At 51.1% G+C, this 22,351-nt stretch overlaps 2 protein-coding genes across 13 annotated transcripts in view; one reads left to right on the top strand and one right to left on the bottom strand.

Annotated features, from left to right (window-relative positions):
- LOC123765432 (orphan steroid hormone receptor 2) overlaps nt 1–22,351 on the top strand; it is a 217,852-nt gene that overhangs the window by 135,717 nt on the left and 59,784 nt on the right. For 2 of the 12 annotated variants that reach the window (XM_045753994.2, XM_069334024.1), the window contains exon 1: nt 1,937–2,071. The exons of the other annotated variants lie outside the window; for them this stretch is intronic. The gene's annotated coding sequence lies outside the window, so the exon portion shown is untranslated. Of the gene's footprint in view, nt 1–1,936; nt 2,072–22,351 lie in introns of those variants that run through there. 12 annotated transcript variants of the gene reach the window in all.
- Nucleotides 16,941–21,484, bottom strand: LOC138369937 (opioid growth factor receptor-like). The gene is made up of 3 exons (XM_069333692.1): nt 21,282–21,484; nt 19,307–19,490; nt 16,941–17,339 (listed from the first exon to the last, which is right to left on the bottom strand). The coding sequence occupies exons 1-3, from the start codon at nt 21,482–21,484 to the stop codon at nt 16,941–16,943; spliced, it is 786 nt and encodes a 261-aa protein (XP_069189793.1).

The raw sequence follows: 22,351 nt of genomic DNA on the forward strand, positions 1-22,351 counted from the left end.
GCGGGCTGTTGGAGTTTCAATTTTCTTTCAAACTGAATGTAGAGAGGAACAGTCAATCAAATATCAAGTCCAGGTGCAGTGTAAAGCTCTGTACCCCCAGGGCACAGTCCTTGCACCACTGCTCTGTACCCCAGGACACAGTCCTTGCACCACTGTTATTTCTCATTCTTATCTCGGATATAGACAAAAATACTAGTCACTGCTTCGTGTCATCCTTTGCAGATGATACAAAAATCAGCATGACAATTTACTATGTAGAAGACACTGAAAAACTACAAGGCGATATAAATGGTTATATATAAATGTATATTTAAATGGCGATATAAGTTCGACTGGGCAACTGAAAATAACATTATGTTTAACGGTGGTAAGTTCCAGGTACTTAAGTATGGTGGAAACGAGGAACTTGAACACAACACAGCGTACAGGACACGATCAGACTTACTCATAGAAGGAAAGCAACATGCAAATGATCTGGAAATTCTGATGTCTAACGACCTGACATTTAGTGAACATAACGGAGCAAGTATAGCGGCGGCGGCGGCCAGGAAAATGATCGGATGGATTATGAGAACGTTCAGATCCAGGGTCCCCATAGCAATACTAATGCCATTTAAATCACTAATGCTGTCCCGTCTTGAGTGCTGATAAAACACCTAAATAATCGGGACCGTCTCAAAGCTCTCGCAACTCTACTCTCTGGAAAAAGAGACGAGAAAAGTACCAAATTATATATACATAGAAAATCCTAGAGGGGACAGGTCCCAAATTTGCAAATTAAAATAACAGTATACTGTAGTGAACTATATGAAAGTAAATGCAGAATAGAGCCAGTGAGGAGTATAGTTGCTTATGAAGGAAAAGGTGCCTTAAGCACTACTGAAACTTCGGAGGGAAACACTGAACCACAGAACGAAACACTGAACCACAGAACGAAACACTGAACCACAGAACGAAACACTGAACCACAGAACGAAACACTGAACCACAGAACGAAACACTGAACCACAGAACGAAACACTGAACCACAGAACGAAACACTGAACCACAGAACGAAACACTGAACCACAGAACGAAACACTGAACCACAGAACGAAACACTGAACCACAGAACGAAACACTGAACCACAGAACGAAACACTGAACCAACCGTAGAGGGTCACGGTAGTTCAGTATCCTCCCAGCAAGTGCTAGACATAATGCCGGAATATAATTGCAGGTCTTCAAGGAAGGGAAGGTCCAACCGGGCTGTGGTGGGCCTGCGGGCCGCTCCAAGCAACAGCCTGGTGGACCAAGCTCGCACAAGTCAAGCCTGGCGCCAGGCTGGGCTTGGGGAGTAGAACAGCTCCCGGAACCCCATCCATGTACCATCTATGATTGGTTAATCCTGCGGTTCTGCTCCGATTAATGATAAGGTAATCATTAATCTGTGATGATCCTTATCACCGATTAACCAGTCCCGCGACTCCATTTCTTGGTCCATAACTGATTGGGCAGTTTTGCGGTTCTGTTTCCGCTTCTATCTCCGATTGGCTAGTCCTTCGATTCTTTACTGGACCGACTTCCCAGTGGCTAGACCTGTTGAGACAGCCACATTCAAGAACGGCCGATGTTCACACTCACATTTGTGAGCGAGTGTGTGTGTGTGTGTGTGTGTGTGTGTGTGTGTGTGTGTGTGTGTGTGTGTCTCAGGACCGAGAGAGTGAGTGAGTGAGTGAGTTAGAATGTGAGTGTGTTAGAATGTGAGAGCGAATGAGAATGTGAGAGTGAATGAGAATGTGAGTGCATGTGAGAGTTGATGTGGTGTGTGTGTGTGTGTGTGTGAGTGCGTGGTGCGTGTGACGGAGGGGTGGCCAAGAGGAACCCTGCCAACACACAGCCCCCCCCTAACCCCTCCCCCCCGTCACCGCTCGCACCAATGACCTGGTTTGGTCAACACCTTTCCTCACGGTTGCCACATCAGGAACAACTCATTATTCAGTTTGGCAGCTTTCCACCACCACCACCACCTCCCCTGTTCCACTCCCCCCTTCCATCTTCATCTCTCTCAGTATCGTTCCTCATTATACTCGTGAGTAAATCATTGTTATCATGTGATTACAAACCGGGATTGTGGCGGTGGTGGGCCGGTAAGAGTGACTGAACATTGTACGCTGTTTCAACAACGGCAGAGTGAAAGAGTAGTTAAATATGTTTATACTCTGTCTTGATCACGGCTCCTGAAGTCATTGTTTGACGCTGAGGTGCACTTGGGCCTTGTTGACCGCATGGTGGCCTGTGATTGGTCGCAGCGAGTCCTGTTGACCGCCGGGGGGGGCCCTTTGGATTGGCCAGAGGGAGTCCAATGGTGGCCAGTGGGTGGCCGTGATTGGTGGGTTATGTTGATACAGGTTGGCGCGCTCTGTTGGCGCGTGTGGGGCTCCATCAAGTGGCAGAGGTTATCTGTGACGCATTACTGCACCCAAACACCTTTCCTTGGCTGGCTCCGTAGACGCCAGCGGCGGGTAGTCGAGGCAGCCTGGCGGGTCATAAGCCTCTACTTCACTTGTCTTGCTTCCTGGAATATATGTCTGAGCAGCCCCGGTCTCTGACCAGGGCCGCTGGTCAGAGTATGATCTCTGACCACTGGTCATTATCCTGGTCTCTGACCAGGATACTTTATCAACCTAACGGTTGATAAAGTATCCTTTTTGGGGTGTTGACCAGACCACACACTAGAAAGTGAATGGACGACGACGTTTCGGTCCGTCGTGGACCATTCTCAAGTCGATTGTCTCCTTTGGGGGTGTTTGTCGAGTTCTCTTTTGAAGACTGACTGGTCGTTGAATGATATCGATGACCATTTGATGTTGAAACCCCAAACCAAGTTGGTTTAAGATAAAGCGAAGCTTGGTTAGTCGGTGAAACTTGTAGGCTACCTTGTAGTGGCTCCAGGGGTCGCTGCCAGCTCTCCTGCCGACGCTCTCTTCAGACAAATTGTTGGTAGTGAAGCGAGGACGATAGTTGGCGGATGGAACGAGGACGGTGGTTGATTAATTTTCTCTCTGGGGAAGTAGAACAAGGTGAGGCCGGAGGAGAGGTTACCTCCAGAGTTGAGGGTTTCCACAGACAGCAGCACCAGCGGTTGTCACCTCAGCGTAACATGACGTTACAGTGCTCGGGGTAAGCCAAGACGGAGGACGCTGAGGGGCGCTGGTTATCCCCACCTCGGAGGAATGATAGCCGGTGGTCCAAGACCAGGGCGTTGATAGACCCAAAGGCGGACCGGTGATTGAGCACGGGGAGGGTTAAGGGAGCACCCCATGCACTCTGGGGGTGGTCATTGCCCCCCATCCACTCTGGGGGGTGGTCATTCCTCCCCCCCATATACTCTGGGGGTGGTCATTGCCCCCCCCCCCCATGCACTCTGGGAGTTCAACTCCAGCCCTCCACTTTAAATGCACAAAGAAATTCAATTGAATCCCAGATTGCATTTTTTTTTTACTATATCGGGGTGTAGTGGTTTAAGGCGTGTGGAATAGCGAGTACCTAGAACACAGGTTCGAATCCTCGTCAGGACTCCTACTGATTTTTTTCATCGGTACATCACGTTAAAGTGATTTCATTGTTTGATAATATAATATATTGTCTTCAGGTTTTCATTTTTTTTGCTAGTTAAGAAGTGAATGATTCTGAATAATGGCGTCTTTTTTGGGTTTAAATTCACTCACCACTACTCCTTAACACCCCCTCCCCTCCCCAACCCCTCGTCACCCACCACCCACTACGCGGGGTGGCTGCCACCCACCGCCCACTACGGGGGGTGGCTGCCGCCCACTACGCGGGGTGGCTGCCACCCACCGCCCACTACGGGGGGTGGCTGCCGCCCACTACGCGGGGTGGCTGCCACCCACCGCCCACTACGCGGGGTGGCTGCACCCACCACCCACTACGGGGGGTGATTGCCGCCCACCGCCCACTACGCGGGGTGGCTGCCACCCACCGCCCACTACGCGGGGTGGCTGCCGCCCACCACCCACTACGCGGGGTGGCTGCCACCCACCGCCCACTACGGGGGGTGGCTGCCGCCCACCACCCACGCCTCAGCCAGCAGCAGCGGCACCTGTAGTCACCCTCCACTACACACTGGTGAGAACAAAGGTGAATCACCAAATTATTTGCTGGCCCCAAACACTGTGTTTAGAACGCCACTAGCACCACCTCCCCCCCCCCCACCCCCATGGTGAGGGAGGTGGTGGTAGTGGTTGGTTGTGTTGATGGTGGTTGTGTCATGGTGTGAGGTGGTTGTGGTGGTGATGGTGGTAGCACTAGTAGTGTTGGCAATACAGGTGGTAGCAGCGATGGTGGTCAAGTATTGTGTGGTGTTGTGTACCAGGATGGTGGTCCTCACCCTGTCACAGGGGGGGGGGGAAGAGGGATGTAGAGGCTTCGGTACACAGATGGAGGGTTGAGGTGGGAGGGGTGGGGGTGGTAGAGGAGTGGTGGTGGTGGTTTACCGCTCGAGAGACTCGAGGGGTGGATGGATAAAGTATACCTTCCGGGGATAGATTGCCACAATATACCGTAAGTTAGAGCAGTAAGAGTCACGGTGGTGGTGGTGGTGGTGTGGTGGAGAGGCAGAAGGCGTCTTATCTGCTCTGTGGCACCACCTTATGTCAGCGGCCCTCCCTCCCTCCCTCTAGGAGCGCCAGGCACTGTGTCGTGGGGCCTAGCTGGCACAACCACCTCTGTAGCAGTATAAGGGTGTGAGAGCCACCACTGTGGCAGTATAAGGGATGGTGTTGGTGGAGTGGTTGGGGTCATGAGGGCGGTCACGGTGAACTAAGACAACACCGCCCACCTGGGCCGCCCTCCGTTTTGTTTGTTTCCCGCCAGACTAAGAAGCGCCCGCCCACCCCACCCACCCACCTGCTCCGACCATCACCCACCCACCTAGAGTACAGGGGTGGGGGGGGGGCCCAGCACCTGGAGGGGTGTATTAGGAGGAGTGTTGCTCAGACCTGGAAACTCTCACACACACACACACACACCTGTCTTCGTCTGCGCCAAACCAGGTGTGGCGCCGCCGTACGGAACCTTTCGTACACCGGGTGTTCCTGGACGCCACCTGGAGGTAAGAGTGCGGACCGCACCACAGCGGGCGGCGGCGTCAGCCACTGTGGTCATGGGCGGCGGTGAAGTCTGGCGGTGAGCGTCCCCCAGGCCCAGTGGGCGGCGCCCACGCCCGCGGCAGTGACCGCGCCGAGGCCAAGAGCAACACGCCCGCCAGGAATCTTCGCCATGCCAGCCGCTCCTTCCCGCCAAAGAGTCACGTCGGGTTAAACAAAAGCAAGTTTACCCAGACTGGTGCCCGTGGGCGGCGTGGTCACGCACACACCTGTCCGCCAGTGATGGCTTCCCACACCTGCCTCCGCTGCCAAGCTTTCCCCGCTCCACAAGCACACACAAGGCCCACCACTGGTTCCTGCTTGGCCGCCGAGGCTGCCGGAGCGGAACACACCCAAGCTTACAGGGTGTGACAGGGTGTGTGTGTGTGTGTGGCAGGGTGTGTATGTGTGACAGGGTGTGACAGGATGTGACAGGGCCCTGGTGGCATCCTGTGGGTGGGGTGCCTCTCAGAGTCTCCTCGGGGACCTCCTCCAAGGTGTTTAGTGAGTGAAAATACCGGCTCTAACTGTAGGCAAACTGTACTTATTAATTTAAAGTAGGTATTTATCTCTGAAGAGATGACTTGTTCTGGCGGCTGGTGCTGTGGTGGTGGAAGGGTGAGGGGTCGAGGGAGTGTTGTAGTGGCCATTGAATAACGTATTTATGAAAATGGTTTGTACCAAGAGGTTGTAGCGACCTTGTAGTTCACCAACACTTTTAACCGGTTCTTTCCTGTTCTCCTACTCCTCACCTCTCTATTTCCCCTCCCACCCATCTCTTTTTCCCCTCCCTCTTCCTTTATCCCCCCCCCTTCATCCTTCCCACGATTACACAAATGTTGTTTTCTCTTTCTGTTAGCTCTCTAACGTTCTCTTACTAACACTAACGTTCTAACACTCTTAGAACTAGTACCTAACTACCAGAATAGCTTCTTGTGACCTTGGTATTGAACATAATATTTTTATTACGACACCAACATTTGTCCACAGCTGGGAGACCACGTGGCAGTGGTCCAGCAGCTGGGAGACCACGTGGCTGTGTTCCAGCAGCTGGGAGACCACGTGGCTGTGTTCCAGCAGCTGGTAGACCACGTGGCAGTGGTCCAACAGCTGGTAGACTACGTGGCAGTGGTCCAGCAGCTGGGAGCCCACGTGGCAGTGGTCCAGCAGCTGGTAGACCACGTGGCAGTGGTCCAGCAGCTGGTAGACCACGTGGCAGTGGTCCAACAGCTGGTAGACCACGTGGCAGTGGTCCAGCAGCTGGGAGACCACGTGGCAGTGGTCCAGCAGCTGGTAGACCACGTGGCAGTGGTCCAGCAGCTGGTAGACCACGTGGCAGTGGTCCAGCAGCTGGTAGACCACGTGGCAGTGGTCCAACAGCTGGTAGACCACGTGGAAGCGGTCCAGCAGCTGGGAGAGCGAGGGGGCGCCACGCTGTAAACTGGTGCTGGCCAATGTTGTGTAATCTTGCTTCCGTGTTAAGACTCCACTCTGAGCGGCAGTTGTACATCGAAGTGATGGGCTCTTCTTGGGCACCTTCTTCATGCTGGTCTTGGCCAATATTGGCCTGCGATTGGTGGAACTTGGCCAGTATTGGCCTGCGCTTGGTGGAACTTGGCCAGTATTGGCCTGCGCTTGGTGGAACTTGGCCAATATTGGCCTGCGCTTGGTGGAACTTGGCCAATATTGGCCTGCGATTGGTGGAACTTGGCCAGTATTGGCCTGCGCTTGGTGGAACTTGGCCAGTATTGGCCTGCGATTGGTGGAACTTGGCCAATATTGGCCTGCGATTGGTGGAACTTGGCCAGTATTGGCCTGCGATTGGTGGAACTTGGCCAATATTGGCCTGCGATTGGTGGAACTTGGCCAATATTGGCCTGCGATTGGTGGAACTTGGCCAGTATTGGCCTGCGATTGGTGGAACTTGGCCAATATTGGCCTGCGATTGGTGGAACTTGGCCAATATTGGACCGCGATTGGTGGAACTTGGCCAATATTGGCCTGCGATTGGTGGAACTTGGCCAATATTGGACCGCGATTGGTGGAACTTGGCCAATATTGGCCTGCGATTGGTGGAACTTGGCCAATATTGGCCTGCGATTGGTGGAACTTGGCCAATATTGGACCGCGATTGGTGGAACTTGGCCAATATTGGCCTGCGATTGGTGGAACTTGGCCAATATTGGCCTGCGATTGGTGGAACTTGGCCAATATTGGACCGCGATTGGTGGAACTTGGCCAATATTGGACCGCGATTGGTGGAACTTGGCCAATATTGGACCGCGATTGGTGGAACTTGGCCAATATTGGCCTGCGATTGGTGGAACTTGGCCAATATTGGCCTGCGATTGGTGGAACTTGGCCAATATTGGCCTGCGCTTGGTGGAACTTGGCCAATATTGGCCTGCGCTTGGTGGAACTTGGTGGACCAACTTTGGTATCGCTCTTCCAGTTGGTTATTGGCCTTCCAGCCGCTGATCCGGATTTTGGTTCTCTTGCCTCGGATTCGCATCAAATTTTATCCAAAACCGCAAGTCTTTTGTGAGAGAACATCGTTATTTATTTGATGATGTGTGTGTGTGTGTGTGTGTGTGTGTGTGTGTGTGTGTGTGTGTGTGTGTGTGTGTGTGTGTGTGTGCACCCACCTTAGTGGGGGCTTGCAGGATCGAGCTTCAGCTCCTACGCCCCCGCCTCTAGCGTTACATAAACCTGTCCGGCACGCCTAATTCCGGGCCTGCACCCGAACCACCCACTGTCACCCCCCTCCCCTGATCACCCCCCCCCCTTATCAACCCCCACAGACCCTGCCCCCCTCCCCCTCTCCCCCCAGCACCCGCTGCGCCAGCTGGAGCCCTGACCTTAGTCCGACCTTTTCTTGGTGACCTTTTGCACGACGCAGTAACCGGTCACACCCATTGTGAAGGTCAGAGGTCGCTCCAGGGCCACCCCCTCCCCCCCTCCCCCCCCCAGGCCCGCATGCCCCTATTCCTGTTATTGGTGCTACTGACACACTGTTCCTGCTACTGGCCAGTGCTCCCCTCTACTGTCGCTGTCACCTGCTCTTCCTGCCACCTTTTTGTGCTGATACATCAGCCTATTATTGTTTCTGCTGCGTCTCTTACTACTACTACTGTTGTTGCTGTGCTTAGCGCAGGCGCTGCGCTTGAATTATTCCCTGTGCTTGTTCTGGGATTAAATTATTAAGTGGTTCACTCTGGCTTCACGGAACAAAGGTCACTGGAGTACTTGTGTGGTGAAGCCAAGTGTTGCTGCACCTGTGTGGTGGAGCCAAGTGTTGGCGCACCTGTGTGGTGGAGCCTGGTGTTGGTGCACTGGTGTGGTGGAGCCCCTGTGTTAACAGGTGCAACAGCGTGGTTGACCAGACGGCCTAGTCACAGATCTAGCCACGGGGACATTGATCCTCCCAGTACCAACAACAGGCAGGCCACACCTCAACCCGTCCTCACACCAAGTCCATTCCATCCAGCGGTCGACCCCACAGACGCATTCATAATTGCTGTTCATTCAAAAACATGAATTTTCTCAAATATAAATTAATATTATATTAGCATATTGTGCATATATAGGCATAGGTTAGGTGTTTAGGTTCTGTTGGCGATTATTTGCATTTGTAGTACGAAGGTGAAGCATTTACAGCGTTGTGGTTCGAACAAATTTCGTTAGTGAAGCACTTGTTCCGGAAGTGTTCGAACGTCAGCAGTTGTGAGTCGTGTGTAAATCGTTTTTCATTCTTAAACAGCTGGGGGGTTTGGCGGGTGGATGGAATCACCTTTGGCCCTTGTTTATGAGGGCGGGCTGCACAGTTTACAGGTGGTTTACCAGGAAGTATACCAATACAATTAGTGTATTAACGGACTTTCAGAGTCAGGTTGGAACTGACAATTTTGTGGTTTCAACTATTGCATTATTTTATTCTGTATAATTTGCATTTTATTTCATTGTATTTAATTCTGTTGTACTACGCTGTGTTATTATACTGTATACTGTTTTATAGGCCTATAATGAGACCTATAGCGTTACTTCTTATTAATTGTTGTGTTGAGTTTACAGGTGAGAGTGAGACCTCAGGTGCTGGCCCCCCCAATCAGGTCATATATCAGGTCATATATCAGGTCATAACCAATCAGGTTATGACCAAAAACCGATGATCATCGGAGCCAAAGAGCTCTGTAAACTTGGTTAGGTTTATAATGGGGGCTGAACTCTGAAGAGGCTGATATAGCCTGCGTCACACGGTTGAGAGGCGGGACCAAAGAGCCAGAGCTCAACTCCCTTCAAGCACAACTAGGTGAGTATACACAATGGTTCCCCCTGTGTGTGGGAGGTCCTTTCTTGCCGATAGTAGCAGGCATCCATCAGTCTCAGGAGACTATGGAGTTGCGCTCTGGTTGTCGGTCTCACCAGGGCGCAAAGCTAGGGTAGGTTGATACGGGGGGAGAAGCTGTTACCCATGCAGCAGGTCCCCCCTCTCCACGGCGCTGAAAGTCTCCAATGGAAAGGCAAACGCCTTTCTTGCCGATAGACTTGCAATAACCTGACCCCTACGTGTGTACGTAGATAGACAATTCTTAGGAATGCGAGTCGGCAGGACACGATAGGTAGTGGTGTTGGGTCCTCCAGGCGGAGGCTGAGGTGCCTGCTTGTCCTGGCGAGCAGGGAGAGGAGGAGGTGGTGGTGGTGGGGGCGTGGCCCCACCTGGAGGGGCGTGGTCAGGTTGAGGTAGTGGGGGGGAGGGGCGGGGAGGAGGGGGCACAAGGTCGAACAACCAGATCTAACTGTAACATTGGATGGAATTCCTCACTTGATATACCCCATCTCCCTCCCTTTTTCTATCACTCAAGACACAACAAGTTAGGCAGATTACAGAGGCGTGATACTAAATGGGTTCCGGATATGACAGTTATGGACGATGTAGAGAGTAACTGCATTGCAGAAGAAACATTGTGGATATGATGAGCACCTTTAAGATGTATGAAATGTTTAGGATAAGGAGAGGTAAGGTCAGGGGAGAGAGAGAGGTTGGACAAGGAGGAGTGTGTGTCATTTCTATGGTCGCAGGTGGCGCCAGAGGATAAATCTTTGAGTGCAAATACGACAAGTGGACAAGGGATGAAATATACCCCATGAGGTAACCTCTTGTCATGTGATACAGGTAAATACACACAGCAGTTGGTCAAGGGTTTTGTGATGGCAGCACAGGGTTGGGGACTTATTCCCTAGAAGGGAGAGCAGACGCGCACATCCTCTCAGCCCAAGGCCTGGTCCGCGAGTGTCACTCCCAGTGACACCTGTCTACCCCGTGGCACCCAGGGGGGCACTCCAGGGGCACCCCCTGGGCACCCGAGGTCACACGTCGGAGGGTGTGGTCACTGGTGTCCCAAGGTCACACATTATCCAGCCTACACTCCTCCTTCTGCCTCCAACACAGAGGTGTACATAGTCTCTCGCACTTATACACAAGTTACACGAGGAGGGGAATTAACAGGACACTCCACACCACACACCACACACACACACACACACACACACACACACACACACACACACACACACACACACACACACACACACACACACACACACACAGTTGATTGACAGTTGAGAGGCGGGACCTAAGAGCCAGAGCTCAACCCTCCCGCAAGCACAACTAGCTGAATACAATGACGTGAGTACACACTCGAGTAGTTGTTACCTCCCGGCCTGGTTGGCATGGCGTCGGCTTCGTATTCCATAGGTCCGAGTTCAATTCCCGGTGATCTAAGTCAGTGCAATGAATATTAATTATTTTTTCGTTTTGGTAGAAGGGAATCATAAAGAGAAAGCGCCACGCTATTACCTAGTTAATTGAAAGTAACCAACCTGTAGTTTACCTGTAGTGGGGTACGAGAGTTCTTCTACTTCCCGACTCTGGTCTGGAGGAGTCCGGCTCGCCTGGTTATAAGTTGTTGGGAAAGGACGAAGCTTCCTTACGGGAAGACATAATACCTTCGCTGCCTCGCTCACGCCATATGTGGCAGATGTTAGACAGGTCACGCCGCTTTGCAGGTGTGTATCTACACATGTTACTGGTGTGTAAACAAGACCAGGTGTGTGGCGGGGAAGGCTGTATACTGACTACCGGGATAACATTCAACAAAATCCGTCAGTTAACCTCAATTTTTTGGACCCGGAAGTAATTAAGAACCCATTTCCATACCAAATATACACGTCTGATTCAGATCAGGTATACATGTATGTCTGATTCGTACGAGATATACATGTTTGGAGAGCTGGAGGCTGGTGCAGAAAGACGATTGGGGCTTGGTGTTGGGGGGGTGGGGGGTGGAGGTACGGGTTGTGGTGGGAATTGTGGTAGTTGTGGTGGTAGGGAACTGCGTCCTCACCATCTTCCCTACATCATCACTACGCTCCTGCTCTGCAATTACTCTCACCCTCCTATTCCCTCTCTTCATGCATCACGTCGCCTGAAGTTCTAAACTGTGTGGACGTCGCTCGAGTCCTGGGTGACGTCGTTTGAGTGCTTGGGGACATCGTTTAACGACTAGGAAATGTTAAGGGTATCGCTTGAATGTATAACTTACTAGAAAGGAGACGAGAGAGATATCAAATAATATACACATGGAAAATACTGGAGGGACAGGTTCCAAATCTACACAGTAAAATAACAACGTACTGGAGTGAACGATATGGAAGAAAATGCAAGATTGAACCAGTGAAGAGCAGAGGTGCCATAGGCACAATCAGAGAACACTGTATAAACATCAGAGGTCCAGTGAAGAGCAGAGGTGCCATAGGCACAATCAGAGAACACTGTATAAACATCAGAGGTCCAGTGAAGAGCAGAGGTGCCATAGGCACAATCAGAGAACACTGTATAAACATCAGAGGTCCAGTGAAGAGCAGAGGTGCCATAGGCACAATCAGAGAACACTGTATAAACATCAGAGGTCCAGTGAAGAGCAGAGGTGCCATAGGCACAATCAGAGAACACTGTATAAACATCAGAGGTCCAGTGAAGAGCAGAGGTGCCATAGGCACAATCAGAGAACACTGTATAAACATCAGAGGTCCAGTGAAGAGCAGAGGTGCCATAGGCACAATCAGAGAACACTGTATAAACATCAGAGGTCCAGTGAAGAGCAGAGGTGCCATAGGCACAATCAGAGAACACTGTATAAACATCAGAGGTCCAGTGAAAGTTGAGGTGCCATAGGCACAATCAGAGAACACTGTATAAACATCAGAGGTCCAGTGAAGAGCAGAGGTGCCATAGGCACAATCAGAGAACACTGTATAAACATCAGAGGTCCAGTGAAGAGCAGAGGTGCCATAGGCACAATCAGAGAACACTGTATAAACATCAGAGGTCCAGTGAAGAGCAGAGGTGCCATAGGCACAATCAGAGAACACTGTATAAACATCAGAGGTCCAGTGAAGAGCAGAGGTGCCATAGGCACAATCAGAGAACACTGTATAAACATCAGAGGTCCAGTGAAGAGCAGAGGTGCCATAGGCACAATCAGAGAACACTGTATAAACATCAGAGGTCCAGTGAAGAGCAGAGGTGCCATAGGCACAATCAGAGAACACTGTATAAACATCAGAGGTCCAGTGAAGAGCAGAGGTGCCATAGGCACAATCAGAGAACACTGTATAAACATCAGAGGTCCGCGGTTGTTCAACGTCCTCCCAGCGACTATAAGAAATATTGCCGGAGCCACCGTGGACATCTTCAAGAGAAAACTAGACTGTTTTCTCCAAGGAGTACCGGACCAACCAGGCTGTGGTGGGTATGTGGGCCTACGGGCCACTCCAAGTAGGAGTGGAATCAACTCTCAACTGTCAGACTGGCAGCCTGCCTGCCTGCCTGCCTGCCTGCCAGCCTCCGTGCCTGCCAGCCAGCCTCCGTGCCTGCCAGCCTGCCTGCCTGCCTGCCTGCCAGCCTGCCAGCCAGCCAGCCAGCCAGCCAGCCAGCCAGCCAGCCAGCCTACCTACCTGCCACCAGCCTGCCACCAGCCTGCCACCAGCCTGCCACCAGCCTGCCACTAGCCTGCCTGCGGGTGGGGGAGACAAGGTACACGTGGTGGGGAGGTAGTGAGCGTCCCTAAGGGCAGTGACCTCCCCCCCCCCCCTGTGCTTCTCACAGCCCCATCCTCCCCTGACCACACTCCCCCTACACTATTCTTCTCCCCCTCCACTTCTTTACTGGACGAGAGGTGGGGGGGGGGAGGCGTGGGAAGTAATGGGGGGACGGGGAGCAGGTGACAGAAATAAGTAGAAATTGAAAATACTGTGAGACTTATGATACGGGCCTTGCTGAGACTGTGGTCACCTAGTTGTGCTTGCGGGAGTTGAGCTCTGGCTCTTTCAGCCCGCCTCTCAACTGTCAATCAACTGTTACTACTATTTTTTCCCCCCTCACCACACACACACACACACACACACACACACACACACACACACACACACACACACACACACACACACACACACACACACACACACACACACACACACACACACACCAGGAAGCAGCCCGTGATAGCTGACTAACTCCCTGGTACCTATTTACTGCTAGTAATAGGTACTAGGTGCATTAGGGTGAAAGAAACTCTGCCATTGTTTCTCGAGATGGTCTTGTACACCGCGGTGGGACCGCTGGGGTCGACCGCTGGATGGAATGGACTTGATCTGAGGACGGGTTAGTCTCTGAGAGGGCGGCCGGAGTATAGGGAGGCCGGTGAGTACCTCGTCATTGGCAGCGTGTAGCACCAACCTCCTCGTGTACCTTATGGTACGTGGTGTGTACCTTATGGTGTCTATGGTGAGGTTGTCGTTCTCATTTGTGCTCAAGATACCGAACTCTCTCGGGTTTTTGCTTTATTGTGTTATAACTGTGATTTTGAGACCTGTCTTTGTTATCTTGAGGCTCAGTATTCTACCGTTGTGTTGGAGGAGCGAGTCTTGGCGTTTTGTGATCTTACTTCTTAGCATTCCTTCAAATATTTTAGCTGTGATGTTAGAGCCAGATGTGATAGTGTTTTTGTGTAGCAATTCTTGATGTATGAGCCGGTCGGCCGAGCGGACAGCACGCTGGACTTGTGATCCTGTGGTCCTGGGTTCGATCCCAGGCGCGGGCGAGAAACAATGGGCAGAGTTTCTTTCACCCTATGCCCCTGTTACCTAGCAGTAAAATAGGTACCTGGGTGTTAGTCAGCTGTCACGGGCTGCTTCCTGGGGGTGAAGGGCCTGGTCGAGGACCGGGCCGCGGGGACACTAAAAAGCCCAGAAATCATCTCAAGATAACCTCAAGATAGGTATGTAGGCTGCCAGGAGTCTGGGCCTGGTGCGGAGGGCATTAGGCATGTTGTGGTTTTTGATTTAGCTACTTAGAACGAAATGTCCATGTAGCACGGGCTATGGCGAGCCCGTAATATATATAGGCATGCTGTCTATGGCTGCTTTATAGTCTGGTGGGGTTAGGGTGACATATAGGGAGATGTTGGTAGCACATTTATAAAGAACTCGTTGGATTCGTGATCTGACGGGGGAGACATCTCCCGTCAGTCACACCTCCACAGATCTCCAGTATCAGCTCTTGATACTGGTAATGGCTCAAAAGGGCCACCACTTACGGGCTATTCATGCCCGTGCCACCTTTTGGGTGGCTTAATCTTTATCAGTCAATCAGTCTTCGTGATCTACAGGGTGTTCAGGGGGTTCACTGTGATCTACAGGGTGTTCAAGGGGTTCACTGTGATCTACAGGGTGTTCAAGGGGTTCACTGAAAACAGAGTCGCACTGAAGTTTCGATATTTCACTTATTTCTTACCTTGAGGTGCTTCCGGGGCTTAGCGTCCCCGCGGCCCGGTCGTCGACCAGGCCTCCTGGTTGCTGAACTGGTCAACCAGGCTGTTGGACGCGGCTGCTCGCAGCCTGACGTATGAGTCACAGCCTGGTTGATCAAGTATCCTTTGGAGGATACCTGAGAATCCTGTAGAGCGACCGTAGAGCGACGGTCTCGCTTCAAGCAGGTCGGCGTTCAATCCCCGAGGATACCTGAGAGGATACCTTTGGAGGATATACCTCTTAGTTGTCATCTGTGAGGGTTCCGTCACCCCCGCGCAAGGACCCCAATGCCTGATGTAGTTTTTGTTCTAGATTTTGCATAGAAGAAAAAGTATTTTGGATTCTTCTGTTTCACCGGAGGTCTTTTTTTGCTCTCTTTGTCTCTCCTGGATTTTGCAACATTCTTGCAACTTTGATCGTTTTTGTTTCTCTACATAGTCTTCTATGTCGTTCTTGGGGTAAAAGTGGAGCCTTTGAGTTCTTCTGCGATTTGTTGTCTTCGTCGGTAGTAGAAGCGCGATTCTTGTTCCAGTTTGCATCTTTTCTTCTCTTGTTTTCTTAATGGTAAGTGACTTGCACACACTTCTAGTGCTGATGCGCCTATTTTCTCAAAGCACCTGGTTGAGTTTGCTTTATCTAGCTGTTCTTCCCACTATATTTCTGCCAAGTCTGGGTTTATTTATTCCCAGCTAATCAGTTCGTAATTAAAAGTGAATTTGCTGACTTCTCCCTTTCTCTAGGAATTGAGACTAGATGCACAGATCAATTCCTCATGATTAATTAGACTGATCTACTCTCTACTCCCTCCTCCTCCTCCTCTTCCTCCTCCTCTTCCTCCTCCTCTTCCTCCCGCTCCTCCTCCTCCGTCATGTAAGGCCAAAATAGTGTTGTGAGAGACGGTAAGCCACAGGCATTTCTCTTAACATTACTTCAAGTAGGTGTAACTGGAGGCAGATATTGGTGTGTGATTGAGGCAGTAGAGGTGGTTAGTGGAGGTGGGGTAGAGAGGGGGGGGAGGTTGTGGAAGTATTGCCGGCAGTTTGAGGTCACGGAGCAAACTATAAAGGGGGGGGGGTTGTAGTTATGATTAGATGCCTCTCCTTCTCTACCACAACTACCACCGTCACCACAACCACCACCACCCTCCCTCGTCATCGTGATGTCTCGTCAAAAAGTGTGTCAGGGGGAGGGGGAGAGTGTGTGGAGAGTCTATTCAGAGTGACCTAGGCAAGGGTGACCTCGACCAGGCAGCGTGGCTGACCTCCCTGGCTAGCGAAACTCTCCAATCACTCTGACTCGTCTCTCAAAACACTTAAAAAAGTATGCTCTTTATTTTCTGTTCTCACCTTGGTCTTGTAGTTGAATAAGACGGTGGTGTTGAGTAGCTGTTTGAGCTTCTAAAGGAATAACATGCGAGATTATGTTCCTTGTACGAGATTACATTCTTATTTTGACACTCGAAATCATGATCCTGTTGATATCGAGCAAGCCCTCCTGCCGGTGACCAGCAGTGTGCAGTACCTGGATTATACCTGGTTGGGGTTCTGAGAGTTCTTCTAATCTCCAAACCCGGCCCGGGGCCAGGCTTGACTTGAGAGAGCTTGGTCCAACAGGCTGGCTGTTGCTTGGAGCGGCCCGCAGATGCAAATGCCCACCACAGCCCGGTTGGTGCGGCACTTCTTGAAGAAAGCTATCCAGTTTTCTCTTGAAGACGTCAGTAACATAGTGGTTCATTAGCAGTGATACAGAGTACTCAAACCAGTGTCAGATGACACTCTTACTGACCTAACAAGTAGGGGAAGATCACAGCTGCTTACCATTGTAAATGTATGGCTATGTCAAGATCACTCAAGATAACATTATGTCTGTCGTAGGAAATAAATAAAATGTAAAATTCCTCATTTATATACATCTTTTGCCTGTTTATTTTGCTTCTGTCTGAGCTTGTAACACCGGTTCATCTACTGGCACCTGTGTTGGTGACTCTGGTTCATCTACTGGCACCTGTGTTGGTGACCCTGGTTCACCTACTGGCACCTGTGTTGGTGACCCTGGTTCATCTACTGGCACCTGTGTTGGTGACCCTGGTTCATCTACTGGCACCTGTGTTGGTGACCCTGGTTCACCTACTGGCACCTGTGTTGGTGACCCTGGTTCATCTACTGGCACCTGTGTTGGTGACCCTGGTTCACCTACTGGCACCTGTGTTGGTGACCCTGGTTCACCTACTGGCACCTGTGTTGGTGACTCTGGTTCACCTACTGGCACCTGTGTTGGTGACCCTGGTTCACCTACTGGCACCTGTGTTGGTGACTGACTCACCTAGAGAAAGAAGTGTTGGAGGAGGGAGGCTTTGCGGCCACCTAACAACGTGACCCTGGCCCAGTGAGGCGTGTGTGGTGGTGGTGATGGTGATTATGGGGGGGGGGGGGGCGGTCACCACACCCCCACAGACAGTGGCTTGGGGGGGGGGGGTGGCGCCCTCGGAACAGAGTAAATGAGGTGGCCCCCCTGGAGCCCCCTTGGAGGAGCGCTTCAAAGTGTTCACTGCCACAGCAACAGGTGGGTCCACTGCTCTAGCTGCCACTCTCGCTACATACACCTATGACACAAGCGAACATGTTACAGTGACTTACTTACACAGGTATTTTTTTTCTTGTCTATTAACATAATTAGGTCCAGATACTTGGCCACTGATACAACTGCCTCAAAGCTCAAATGCAGCGAGCACATCTGCCTGCCTTACTGCCTCCCCCCACTACCTGTGTCCGGGGGCGGGGGTGCGTGTGCCTGCCTGCCTGCCTGCCTCCCTCCCTGCCTGCCTGCCTGGATGAAAACACCGCCTCTCACCTCACTCACAGAGTAGAAAACTCCCAAAACATGTGAGAGGCGGCAGGTAATCTCCAGTCTTTGATACAATTGCTCCCACGGGTGTAAGACATTGGTTCTTCTCCTCCTTGCTCTCCCTCCCTCCTCGTCCCTAGGCGTCCCGGCGCCAGATGTGTGGCGAAGGTGACCGTGGGGGCTGTGGTGCCGGCGCCAGAGTGCGCTAGTCATCCCACCCTTCACACAACAACCAACTCAGAGTGCACAGTAATCCTTCACAGTCCTCCACGTCACCATACTCACCCGGCCTCCTCTACCTCTGGGGGGAACACTGATAAACTCCAAGCCGATATATATATATATATATATATATATATATATATATATATATATATATATATATATATATATATATATATATATAAAAACCTTGGGCTGTGCAGCAGAAAATAACATGACTTAAGGGTAATAAATTACATTTATTTGTTGTACAAATTGAGAAAAAGAAAATATAGGGTAGAGAACACAATCGCATCTTGGAGAGAGAGAGAGAGAGAGAGAGAGAGAGAGAGAGAGAGGGGGGGGGGGGGAGGAGACTACATGTAGAGGCTCTGGGAACAGTGGTGTTAACGACATGGGGCGCAAGATATCAAACATATCGTCAGTCACCAAACTGATATCATTGATCATGAGATTTGATTGTGGGTTTGAATGCCAGGGGATCACGCCATAATGCTCTTAATATGCAACATGTTCCACTGGTGCTTCTCCAGGCATACTCCAGGCATACTCCAGGCATACTCTAGGCATACTGGAGGCATACCATATAAACTTCCATTCTCATGTCAACCAAGTTTTCCATTGGGCCACAGAAAGATAATACCGAAAAAAACGAAAGTCTGCGAAAAAAACATTTCAAGGGAATATTACTGCGCTCTGGAAATACTGAATAAATTACAAATTGAACCAAATATAAAACACTGAGACTGTGCCACAGAGAAGAGATGAGAGAGAGAGAGAGAGAGGTGAGAATAACCGCTGATGAGTACCAGAGCTGGGGAACTGTCACAATTATAGGCTGGAGAGGGAAAACTTATGCAATAAGCCATATTGCATAAGTTGCTGGTTGATCAGTCCAGCAACCAGGAAGCCTGGTCGACGACCGGGCCGCGGGGACGCTAAGCCCCGGAAGTACCTCAAGGTATGAGATGGCGAGCCAGTGGTGATAATTGCGATGTCCCTGTACTCTCTAGAGCGGAGTACTGCGCTGGTAGACAGATTGATTGTGCATGTTGTACTGTCTTAGCATTAGTACCCACCACAGCTAAGTCTAAACGATTTCCTTTGACAGTAGTTGCCTCGTTTGGGGCGGGCGTTAGGGTTTTCAGGGGTAACTTTGAGAACGTTTGCTGTGGTCGGGCCCATTGTATTGTGTGCGCTGCTTCCTGCATTGAAAAGAATACGGAGTCTTCTGTGGATGAAGTCTCCTTCGGGTGAACCCTCCTTCGGGTGATGCCTCCTTCGGGTGATGCCTCCTTCGGGTGAAGCCTCCTTCGGGTGATGCCTCCTTTGGGTGAAGCCTCCTTCGGGTGATGCCTCCTTCGGGTGAAGCCTCCTTCGGGTGAACCCTCCTCCGGGTGAACCCTCCTCCGGGTGATAATGGAAGAGTCGTTCACTTGCTCTAATAAACCACAATGTGGGTGGTAGAGTGAGAGGTGTAGCCGGGTACCTTCTTGGTCACGTCGACACGCTCACTGAAGTACTGAAGACGATGACGGTGTTGGAGAGGACGAGGGAGGAGGAGGAGGAGGCAGAAGATCAGTAGTAACCTATCACCGCCTGCCTATCAGTGTGTCCGTGGGAGTCAGGTCCAGCTCTCCCTGCCCCCACCTACTAACCAGCCTGTGTTGGCGAGGGAGAGAGAGCATGAAGGTCGTCAAGAAACACCGCCGCTCCGCGGGGTGTAGCAAGTAAGCGTTTGACCGGATTTAAGGTGGACGCGGAAACCTTGATGATCTAGTGTTCCTTGACGACGGTGGTGGCGGAGGTGGCGCTGGGACTAAGCACTGTTAGTTATGGATGGAAGAATGTTATAGATGTAAAGTTATGGATGGAGATGGCTTCCATAACTCTTTATTTCAGTGCATTCCAGTTGTTGGTCACTCGTACAGGGTTCTTGAGATGAGATTATCTTGAGATGATTTCGGGGCTTAGCGTCCCCGCGGCCCGGTCCTCGACCAGGCCTCCTTGGTCCTGGGTACGACCAGGGTACCAGTATTTCTTTTACATTTCTTCGGCTCATTTGTGCTTCCAGTTTCCTCCTGTGTCCTCTTCTCCTACTTTCTCTCAATTCGATGAGGCTATCTTGTCCATGTTGGCTATTATCATGAGTATCGTGTATGTTGTGATCATCTCTCTTCTGTTCTCTTGGGATGAGGTTTAGTTCCTAACCTCGTAGCTTAACCTTCTAAGCTCTGGCACCAATCTTCTTTAAAACTTTGGTACTTTTTCATTCTTAGTTTTATGCTTAAGAAGGTACAGGTTCGTATACGTATTCCGGTATTGGTCTAACAAATCTTGTCTACATTGCCTTGAAGGAGTCTTGATTTAGGTCTTAAAAAGGTGTTCTTATTTTCTCCAGCGTCCCAGATGCTGCTGATGTTATCGTGTTCATGTGTGCCGCTAGTGTGAGTGTTGGAACTATATCCAATTCCAAATCTTTCTCTATTTCTGATTCTTATAGTTGCCTCCCCCTTATGATCTAGATACCTCCTGGTCTCCTCACTCCCTGTCCCATCTTCATTACCTTACACTTATTGGGACTGAATTCTAGCAACCATTTGTGTGACCACTCCTAGAATTTGTCAAGGTCCTCCGGTAACTTCCTGCAGTCGTCTGTTTTTACATTCCTCGTGAGCTTTGATGTCGAATGTAAAAAAAACAGATTGAGTGATATCGTGCATGTTATCTGCAAATAATGACATGTACGACATCAATCTGGTAGAGTTGTTCACATAAATTACGAACAGCAGCACTGTAGGTGACGGAGAGGTGGAGGTTACCTTACCTTGAGGTGCTTCCGGGGCTTAGCGTCCCCGCGGCCCGGTCGTCGACCAGGCCTCGACGAGGTAGTGCCACAGCCGCTGTCACTCACCATCAGCAAACATCACCGTCACTCCTGTCTTGATAAAGTACTGGATGTCAACAACGCAGACGAGGGTAAGGGGTGGTGGGGGGGATGTGGTGAAGCAGATATGGGACACGAGAGACAGGCGACAGCAAGGTCACCCCCCTAAGGAACACCTATCTCATTCCTCGTCCTTAAGGAACACCTATCCCATTCCTCGTCCTTACTCCGCTTACCTGGGTGGAAAGTGTGCGTGTGGGGTCGCCTAAGCTTCCGTCTCTCCTTATCCTGCCTACCTCACTGGAAAATACCTGCCACTGTCCATCCGCCGCTGAGAGTGTGACGCGACGCTCACACAACCTTTGCGTGATGGGGATTTCTGGAGGCCGCGTCCCTCCGGCAGTGTTGGCCCTGGGGGCTTCTGGCGGAGGAGGAGGAGAGAGCAGCGTTGTGCCGTGGTTGTCGCCAGGGTCTTGTTCCTAGCGTCGCCTTGGCAGCACTCTTCCACAATCATATGCCATGATTTCCAGTTTGATGTTTCCCTTTGATTGAAAAATGGAAAAAGTTTCATCGTTGGTACTTTTTTTTAATTTCTTAGTACCGTCGAGTGTGGTTCCAAGCCGGGCTCCGGGAACAGAAATCTCAAAACCCTCTTGAGGTATCGCCTCTCTTCACCTCTGGAAACCCCTCATATCTTCAGATCTCTAGAAACCAGTCCATCTCTGACAACTCTTCTTTATCCTACACTTCTGAAACACTGCATCTTTCCTCCTACCTCTGGAAGTCTCCCTACCAACTCTTCCTTCCTCCATTCCAGCATAACTGGAGAGGGTTCCGGGAGTGCTTCTACTCCCAGAGCTCGGTCTGGGGCCCTGGCTAGACTTGTGATAACTTGGCATTCGTGGGAAAGGGAATTAGCGTGTAGGGTGGTGGCTCACCTGGCTCACGCTCTCACTTTACTGCTGCTGTATACTGACGTAAAGTCTCCACATTAATCACACACAGCACCGCTCCTGTGCCAGGTAAGTCCACTACGGGCTCACCATAGCCCGTGCTACTTGCCCCGCTCCTGTGCCAGGTAAGTCCACTACGGGCTCACCATAGCCCGTGCTACTTGCCCCGCTCCTGTGCCAGGTAAGTCCACTACGGGCTCACCATAGCCCGTGCTACTTGCCCCGCTCCTGTGCCAGGTAAGTCCACTACGGGCTCACCATAGCCCGTGCTACTTGCCCCGCTCCTGTGCCAGGTAAGTCCACTACGGGCTCACCATAGCCCGTGCTACTTGCACCGCTCCTGTGCCAGGTAAGTCCACTACGGGCTCACCATAGCCCGTGCTACTTGCAACTTGTTCCAAGTAGCTGAATCTATAACAACAACAACA

The sequence above is a fragment of the Procambarus clarkii genome, chromosome 30 (assembly GCF_040958095.1).
Source record: "Procambarus clarkii isolate CNS0578487 chromosome 30, FALCON_Pclarkii_2.0, whole genome shotgun sequence".
NCBI classification, from domain to species: Eukaryota; Metazoa; Arthropoda; class Malacostraca; order Decapoda; family Cambaridae; genus Procambarus; species Procambarus clarkii.

Bases quoted from the DNA above. Each gene is read 5' to 3' on its own strand.
- LOC138369937 (XM_069333692.1), bottom strand. From the start codon at position 21,484: ATGATTGTGGAAGAGTGCTGCCAAGGCGACGCTAGGAACAAGACCCTG. The intron at 19,491-21,281 runs GTATTTTCCAGT...TATCACCCGGAG, and splicing joins CGGCGGATGGACAGTGGCAG to GAGGGTTCACCCGGAGGAGG. The intron at 17,340-19,306 runs GTATTCTTTTCA...TTCTTTCTCTAG, and splicing joins CTTCATCCACAGAAGACTCC to GTGAGTCAGTCACCAACACA.